The following is a 9,333-nucleotide window of genomic DNA, read 5'->3' on the forward strand; positions in this document are numbered from 1 at the left end:
ACACTGTTTACATATTTATATGTTGGTTAATATGCAACATTTTCTTTATCTTTTTGTATGTAAGATCTTTAAAATACTACAAATAGATGAAATTCTGCAGAAAAAGATTGAAGCAAACATTGTCTAATGTGACTGCAATGCTGATTAAGCAATTAAAATCTATCCTTTATTATAAAACATAACTCATAACTGCAATAAAGTTAGTCAGCCTTACCCAAGACCCAGAATAAAAGCAACTAGACGTTAATAGACTTCTCAAACAAATGTCTGAAAGTTGATTTCCATATCATAGTCAAATGACATTTAACTCATTTGTCTGGGAAATGAAACAAGGGAATTCAAATATATAAAACACAGTAGTTTGGTTTACAAAATGCGTTCAGTAATGTTACAAGATCTGCCATAATATTTATATTTATTAAAGTATTAGCAATAATTTGAAATAAACACAAAGCAGAACAGGAACTATACAGTAAGCAGCCATCTACTGAATGTCTTTATTATAAACATCATGTTGAGTACAAATAGAAAAAATGACACAAAACGACTCCCCATTACCAGAAATCAAGACAAAGGGAAGCATCAGTATAATTGCACTACTTTTATTTGCAATTATTGTGCAAGTTACACAAAACACACTCAAACATGCTTAAATTTAAAAAAACAAAAGATCTGAATAATATGGGTCCTTTTGTTAAAATGTGAGTAAATGTGTCCAATAGAGATTAAATGTCTCAACTAGCTCATTAGTCAAAAACCCTTGAAAGGAAAGAAACTGAAAATCTACTACAAATATATGCGTATGTACACGTCCACTTGATTTACAGAGAAGCATAAAAATGTTTAAAAGCCTGCGTTAGTGAAAACTAAATGAGGCCCTGAGAATATACAAAAGGATTTTAGTTTTTGGTCCTTACAGATTGGCAGCACTGTGTGTGCAGCAAACAACAAAATGTGTAAGTAAAAGTATAGAAAACAATGACACTTAACATTTCATGTTATGACCGTTAAAAAAAAACATAGTGAGAACAGAATTAAGTTTTTTTTAAGCACTTTCTCTACTTCCTGTTGGCACTTGCAGTCCCAATTACACAGTCGTTCACCTGTAAAGAGAACAAACACAAGATTATGTTAAAAATACCAAAGTCACGACTGTAAGAAAATGATTAAGATATTACAGTGAAATGCTGCAGTCTGGAAACTAGTCAACAGATTTCAATTAAATTCTGTGGAAATTATAGCTCTGGGTCAAGGAAACAAGGTAATTTGTTAAAGAGTTTATTGTTTTGACAATACTACATGGGGTATTTTTGAACATTTTAATAATTTAGCCAGGAACTACTGCACTTACTTTATCTGAAAAAGAGCTTTCTCTTGTACTTTCCTGGCTAATAAATAAAATAACATTGGAGAAATACTAATGACATTATGAGACAGGACACTATGAGTTGCTGAGAGGAAGTTTCCCAACAACCATTAAGTTCACATCACAAGATCAATGCTCTCATGTGATCTTATACCAACTGTCTCACCAAGAAAGGACATTAAAACAACCGCAGAAAGCACTGACCTTGCTGGCAAACCTCAAGGAGTTGAGGGTTTCCCCAAAGCTGTCTGGCTCTGGGGCGATGTTCACAAACATCAGGCTGCGATGAGAAAAACAGAAAATCAACATAAATATTGTTAAAAAGAGAGAGAGAATTTAAAACCAGCAAAAAGATGGTAAAGTCGTCATTTGTCTGCCCTGGTTTGAGAGGTAACTATAATAATATTAAGCTATAATACGGAGGCTGAGCTTACTTGCATTGAAATGATCTGATGAATTTTGGATAAAACCCTTATTGTGGACTAAAGACTGAAAAAGCCTCCAGTGACACAACGTAACACAGCATCTGCTGGAGCAGACACTGACGTCCTGAAGCTACGCTGATGAAGAACTCACGTTTTGCTGTTTCCTCCTAAGCAGCCCTGCAGAAGGTAGGTAAGCTTGGAGTTCCTGTATGGAACGTAGCTCTCCTGGAACACAAACAAAACAACAAATAAATACTAAATAATGAACAAAAATGAGAAGCATTTTGTCATCCCCAACCTGGGGTGTAAATAAACTATATATCTAAAGGTTCACAGCCTCAGGAGCACTCAGTGTTTTTCATCCAGACTCCTGATTACAGACCTTGTTGGCCAGTGCGCTGATGACGATGCCCAGGTTGGACAGGGAGCCGTTGATGGCTGTCATCTCTTTGAAGCGCTCACCCTGAGACTGACTCTTCAGCATCCGCTCACTGCCAGCCAGGTCCACCAGACACAGAGTGGCTGTAAACACAAGAACAAACCAAAACATCTTTATTAAAAATAAATATGCAGGTTTAGCAAAAAAAATAAATAAAAATTAAGCATTTATAATAAAATCTAATTGAAGAGAAAGCTAAAAGCTATTTGGATAACAAAACAAGATATCTGCTGTAAATGTGGGAAAAGGCACAATAACATTACTGCTGAGTCAATATTAATTAACCAATTAACCGGAGTTACCACATTTCTGATACATAATCACTGGGACTGTACTCACACTTGCACTTGACATCCCTGCCAGCATTCACTCCCTCAATATCCAGCTGGAACACTGAATGGGAGCGAGAGGATCGGTCATTCTGAGCTGTCTGGGCTGTGGACCGATTCTGATTGGCCAACGCAATCAGGCCGAGAACCTGGCAGGAGGAGGGGATCATATTGATTATTTACTGTAAAGTAACAAATGCACAATATAAATAAACTGACATACTGATACGTCGATCATAGCTGTGGGCTTCTTTATGGATTAAAAATGATTTACATCAACACTGCTGCAGTCTTTCATATGTTTTTAGACATCATCAACAGTCACATAACTCGACCGATATCCGCCTGTCGTACCTGATCCTCGTTGGAGACCTTCTCGTAGGTGAGGTTGCTGATTGTCACCTCACTGTTGTTCAACTTTCGGATCTCGTGCTCAGGCCTCTTGCTGGCCTTCCCAGTGTAGAGGAGGTCTCGCAGGGTCTCGTTGTAAATTTCAACAAAGCTCGCTGTGAAGTTGAACTGAGATAAAAACAGAAATGGTTCCGACATTTAATAAAAATGTTCACTGTCCCTTGTGATACTGCTTCTCCTCCACAGATACAAACATACCGTGCTGCAGTTTCTGAGTGCAGACAGGAGGTTAAATTGGCTGTGTGAAATGTACAGACCTCCCGTAGCTTGTTTTAGTGGCGGTGGCACACAAGAGCAGAGATCTACACTGTGTGACACCCTGGGTGCCAAAAGAACAAACCCAACAGCACCAGTGTGGCAGCACAATGGGTTGAGCATTAAGGCAGCTTCTCTGTAGGGCAAAGGGATCCTGTGATGCCTGTAATTCACTTTTATTACACCAACATAAGCAGGCTTTAGAAGGTAAACTACACTGTTAACCCTGCAGTTAATTAGTTTATAAGCTAATGAAAGATGGCTGTCATTACTTCATCTTTTTCATTTTGTGTAAAACTTCTCAGTGTGAACACAGACACAGTTTGTTCAAAGCAGCCTAAAGGAATCCATCTATAAAAAAAACAAAAAGGTGAAACAGATTTTTTGCGCTGCTCTGGGAGAAATCACACCAGAGTGAAAATTCTCCCAATGCTACAGCCCGTGCTGCTCTCTGCAGGTTTCTGTATCTGTCTCACACTGAGTTGTGACATTGTGATGTCCCTTAAACATCACAATTATCCATGTGTGTCTGAATCTCTGTAAACAAGTCCTAAGCATTCAGTTATTGGGAATAAATGCTGTTAGTGCTTAAAACTATTAATAAATCGATCAAAGGAAAGTTATTCTCTTTTTTCCTACTTGTTATTTGTCAAGTAAATAAAAAACATTTTATCAATGATCAAATGTCTAAGTCATTTTGTTCTGCATATGACGGAGTATTTATGTTGATAACCAAGGACAAATGTGTACGTGGTGTGGCTCTGTAAGGTTTGAGGGGTTTATATGTATATTTTGTGACACAAACAGGTTTCAGCTCTTTGTTTAGCTGTCTGGTTTACTCTCACTGTTATAGCATTGTTTTATTTATCCACAGCAGGCAGCTGTTTGAATACCGACACATGACACTAACCTCCCAGCCTTGTGCTCCCAGCTTCTCTGCTGCTCTGAAGATCTGCGTCACAGCTCTGGGAATGACTCCTCTGGTCCTATCAAACTCGTCTCCCTCCATGGTGTATGTCTTTCCGCTCCCTGTCTGGCCATAGGCAAAGCAGCAGACGTTGTATCCATCCAATGCAGACTGCACAAGCAGTGAGATCTCTTCGAAGATCTGAAAACAAAAGTCACCATGAATTTCCTGCTCTGATGGGAAACAGACACAAAATATTTATGTATTTCAAAACAAAGTCGTACCGCAATCAATGCAAACGGTCTCTGTGTTTATTTAACCAGCTTATTTACTTTGGTTGTATGTTATGAAAATTATGATTATTAAAAGGTTTTGTGGTGTACATGAGTGATTGTGTTTATGAAACTAGATTATATTGTAAATCTATCATTTGTCAAGCATATTCCTAACACAACAAAACATAACTGTTAAAATTAAGCATTTTCCAATCTTTCAAGACTTGTACGGATTTATTCGTGATAAATGTAAATTGTAATGTGTGTTTTATTGTTTACCTCCTGTTGTGAAGCAGTCGGGCCAAACACTCGGTCAAAACTGAAGTTGTAATTCTTCTGAGTGTCTGCAGTTTTGCCTGTGTGAGACTGAGAAGCAGAAAAGAGCAGAAATTAGTTTCGTAGTTTGAGATAAGCGTTCCTTTTATTTTCTCCTAAGGGGATCAATAAAAGAACATCTTATCTTTTCTTATCTTACTTGGCAGAAAAACGCTGTGTCTTTCTATCACTTCTTCTTTTAGGTGTGTTTGTGATGATGGGGTTTGTTATAGTGACTTTTACATCCATTCAACTCATTCAGGTGTTTTTCTTTTTTACAGTGTAATTGGCTGGTTAGATAGTAAATACATCACAGAAACTCTAAAAGATACCTGCTGCTGTGGCTTATAAAAACAGTTTCCTTAATTATCTACTCAAATATTTTTTACTTTGAGAGATCTGGTAAGCTGACAGGATTCTCACCTCCTCTGTTTTGGCCAGTGTTATTGTCTTGTCGTCACTAGCGGGGAGCTGGATGTGTTTGCTTAGGCCTCCATCCACCAGTGGGCGCACTCTGCAAAAGACCCTGATATTGCCCTGCGTGGAGAGGGTGATAGATAAATTAGTCTCAAATTAGAGAGAAGAGAACAACATTTGTTTGGTTGTTGCAAAATAGACAGAAGGATTTGGTTAAGTGCAACACAACTACAAAAAAAAAGAAGAAGGAACCAAATTTTAACCAGTTAGACTCAAACTAGAGACAAGGTAACCCATCACATATCTGCTGAAAGTTCCTTCATTGAGCTGTTACTCCACATGATAACTTGCCTTGAGCTCCTGGATGGTATTGTGGAGCCGTCTGCGCTCCATCTCCCCGGCATGAAGGTCGTCTTTCTGCTGGGCCACTGTCTCTTTGAGAGATCGAACCTCTTCCTCTGTGTCTTTGAGGGTCCCCTGCAGGCGGGCCAGAGTTGACTCCTGCACTGAAAGCTTCATCTGGAGTACAAAGACAAACAACTCAAAATCTTTTCCAACAGAAGTATGGTAGATTATGGCACTAGTTTCATTACGGTTAGGTAAGTCAGATCGGTCAAATGCATGTTTATGCTTTCCAGCAGCAGACTTTATACCTTAAGAGTTTGCAGCTCTGTCTCTTGGCTGTCTCTGAGAGTCTCCATGACCTTGTATTTGCCCTCCAAATTGGAGAGTTCCTTTTGAAGGGTGCTCTTCTCACTAGAGACTTTCTCCAACTCATTGCGGACTCCGGCCAATGCATGCAGCTCATCCTCATACTCACTAAAATCACCACAGAGGAAGGACATTTAATGGAATTCAAACAGACAAATTAGTAACAATACAATGATGAGAGTAAAATATGTAACTGAATTCATTTGTCCAAACAAAGTATTCTTCGCACCTGATCTGGCTCCTCTGCCTCTCAAGCTCTCTCTCCATTTCACTCACTCTCGTTTGGCTCTGGATCATCGTGCCTTTCAGTACCTCATTCTCCTGGTTGACCGATTTGAACTTGGTCTGGTAGTTACGGATCTTGCCCTCCATGTCGCTGACCTTGCCCTTCAGGTCCCATGCATGTCGCTTGTTGGCCGCGCCCCCACCTGTGCACAACAGCATCATAAACAGGTGAAATTCAGAACGCAAGATCTCTACCCAGGTTTCCTTGGTTACGACGAGCACAGGCCTAAATAATCCAATTAATGATGGCTGAATTCTATTTAGTTGCTTCGGGTTCAAGGACCTGTTAGTTTGCATTCTGGGTTACTGCGACACGTGAATATAAAAGAGGTACTGTTTCTGTTGTAAACAACATCTTTTATACAAATAAAATAAATAAGTCTATTGTGAATAAGACCATACAGTTAGAGATCACGTCATGCTATATTCTAAGATCTGGTAGAACGGCTGGCAGCACTCTAAACTAAAAACCAAACACTTTTTCACGTGATCTGACATCATTTATTAAATAACAAGATTCAAGTGGAATAGATTCCTCACCTGCTTTTGCACCCGCAGGCGCAACAGGTTGTTTGATGTTGCCTCCCTTTGCTGTAGTTGAAGCTATAGATTGTTTCAGGACACCTGATGAAACAAGAAGGAACAATGCATGAAGAAAACACGTCCAAATCACTCAACAACACTAGAAATCATCTTCTATCATCTTGTTAATAATACCTTGAGTTTATGGTGGACTCAAAGCACTTCTACGTTTATTTGCTACCAGCTGGTAAACTGTACAACGATATAATCTTTATTAATACATAAGACCTAAACTAAACTGTAATGCTCAGTCACTCCTCCAGGTAAGGGTTTGTCAATACGACGCCTGCAATCCTGACATACAATATAACATATACAATATAACATATACAATCACAGCTCATCTTACCTCTGGAAGGACCAACAGCCACGGTGGCAGCTCCCACACCTCTGACTGGCCGAGCTGTGTACGGGACAAAGTGAGACAGAGAGGTAAAGGTTTAGTCTAAACAGGACAGAGGAACCTCAAAAATTAATTTTATGCAGATTCTAAAACTCCGGGTTGAGTCAGTGACTTACAGACAGGTGCCCTGGATGCTGCAACAGCGGGCCGCTTTCCACCGATGATGGTAGCAGCTGCACGTGGTTTGACAGGATCTGGGTCCTTACGAAGCTTCTTCTGCAAACACAAAAACAGAACAACATGAGAGCAACGATTTCACTTATAACAACCAACGTTTTCTTCCACACCCATCATGCACCATCATTTTAGAGATGCAGAAATGTTTACAAACTCTATTATTCAGGCTACATGTCTTAGTCCCATTATTAAACATTAAAATATAAAAGGAGAAGAACAGAATCCATCCATACAGAAATCCATTTTACTGTTTATATCCTGGTGTTGGATAAATGGTTACTTCACAAGCAGCTTTATGTTCAGCAGCAGAATAAAACAACTGGTATAAAGAAATGAAAGATGATTTTAATACAAACCTGAGCAGGCGCAAAGTCTTGGCCATTCTCTGAGCTGCTGCTGCTGCTTGTAAGGACCCTTTTGCTTGAAATAACTGGCAAGCGGGACATGATCTGTTGGAGGTTGAGAGGAAAATTATAGTCGAAACAGACACAGAGAAAAGTCTCAAGCATTAACACTTCTCACACGAATATCAACCAGGAGGGTTCGCTCCTTTGTGCCTGCTCTGTGAAACCATTACAGCTGCAGAGGGACGTCAACACCGGCACCCAGACATGATTTAAAAAGTAATTTCACAACACTTGCTGCCGCTCTACTTCTAAAATCCACTCTTCTATCCATCTGGATGAAAACAAATATTCAGCCAAGCCTGTTTCTCAAGTTGTGGTTGTATTTATTGACCTGTTTTTGTTGTTTTTGCACAACAACAACAACAACAAAATAACCCATAATGTGCCTGCAAGTATAAAATAGTAGAAATCAATCAATAGAGACAAATAAAGCAGTTAATTTAAAAAGGAAACACAGGTTCATGTTATATAAATGAGGCAGACATTTGTTATTATTGGGTATCGTCTTTGTTTACAGGAGTTCATTAGAGATTAATGGATCAAACAGTCAGTAAACAGACATAGCATTGTTTGTTTTTTTGTAAAATCAGATGTTTAGCTCTAAAGTAAAGTAAAGTAAAGTAAAGTAATAGATAAGAGGCTGATAGATAAATTAACCCTTACACTGATGTTAGAGCCTGTTTAACTGCACAATCTCATAACCAACTATAGTTCATCTCTATCGTCTCAAACATACGAGCCATAAAGGATCTTATTGTGTTAAAGCAGCTCCGACCCGTAAACTATTAAACTAATAAATTATTAAACTATTAAACTATTAAAGTAATAAATTATTATATTATTAAACTATTTAATTATTAAACTATTAAACGTTAACTGTTAATCCAACGTCCCTGTGAGCTAGGCTAGTGGCCGTTAGCGTGAACAGAAAAAGGTAAATATAAACGTTAAATTACAATGAATATCACTTTTGTTTGATTTATGAGCATTTATTTGTCCAGTTTAAAAACCCAGATGAGCACAATGCTGAATAAAAAGCTCTGATTTATGAAGAAGTTACCTTTAGTAGAGTTGAATCTCGCTGCAGATTTCCGTCTCAAGTCTTCGGCCGTTTGAATTTCAAATTGAACTGTTTTGGTGGGCGCTTCGCATACGCTGCTCTGATTGGCTGAGCCAGCGTAAACCCCGCCCCTATCGTTATGTGTGTTTGTTACGCTGTACGGAGTGTCCCGATCGGGCGGGGTGGCGCTGTCCTCAATGTGAAACATCGTAAAAGTAGAAATCAAACGAATCACATCGAGCGCTCCACTGTAGCTACGTCACTAATGACGTTTGATTCACTGCTCATTCATTTTATATTTATATAATTCAAATTATTTAATATTATTGATATTATATTATATTATTAATATAATTATATAACGTCAAAATAAACCTTTGATGTAATGGTGTGCTTACATTTTCATTTTGTTTTACTATAGTTACATGTAACTATAGTATCATCATTGACATCGTATAACTATATATATATATATATATAAAAAAAAACTCCTCTCACCCTCTTGGGTGATCTGTGTCATCCTCAAGCTCGGTCCTCTACCAGTACAGAGGCCTGGGAGCTTGAGGGTT

At 38.5% G+C, this 9,333-nt stretch overlaps 1 protein-coding gene across 1 annotated transcript; it reads right to left on the reverse strand.

Annotated features, from left to right (window-relative positions):
- Positions 1–586: 586 nt before the first annotated feature.
- Positions 587–8,835, reverse strand: kifc1 (kinesin family member C1). The gene is made up of 17 exons (XM_035681340.1): positions 8,765–8,835; positions 7,654–7,746; positions 7,237–7,336; positions 7,067–7,120; positions 6,676–6,759; positions 6,080–6,278; positions 5,793–5,958; positions 5,491–5,658; positions 5,146–5,259; positions 4,687–4,773; positions 4,136–4,333; positions 2,914–3,078; positions 2,570–2,708; positions 2,174–2,313; positions 1,943–2,016; positions 1,571–1,646; positions 587–1,103 (listed from the first exon to the last, which is right to left on the reverse strand). The coding sequence occupies exons 2-17, from the start codon at positions 7,741–7,743 to the stop codon at positions 1,059–1,061; spliced, it is 1,899 nt and encodes a 632-aa protein (XP_035537233.1). The 5' UTR covers positions 7,744–7,746; positions 8,765–8,835; the 3' UTR covers positions 587–1,058.
- Positions 8,836–9,333: the final 498 nt, after the last annotated feature.

Source organism: Morone saxatilis, unplaced genomic scaffold, assembly GCF_004916995.1.
Source record: "Morone saxatilis isolate NCDOM2014 unplaced genomic scaffold, NCSU_SB_2.0 Contig9, whole genome shotgun sequence".
In the NCBI taxonomy this organism is placed as follows: Eukaryota; Metazoa; Chordata; class Actinopteri; family Moronidae; genus Morone; species Morone saxatilis.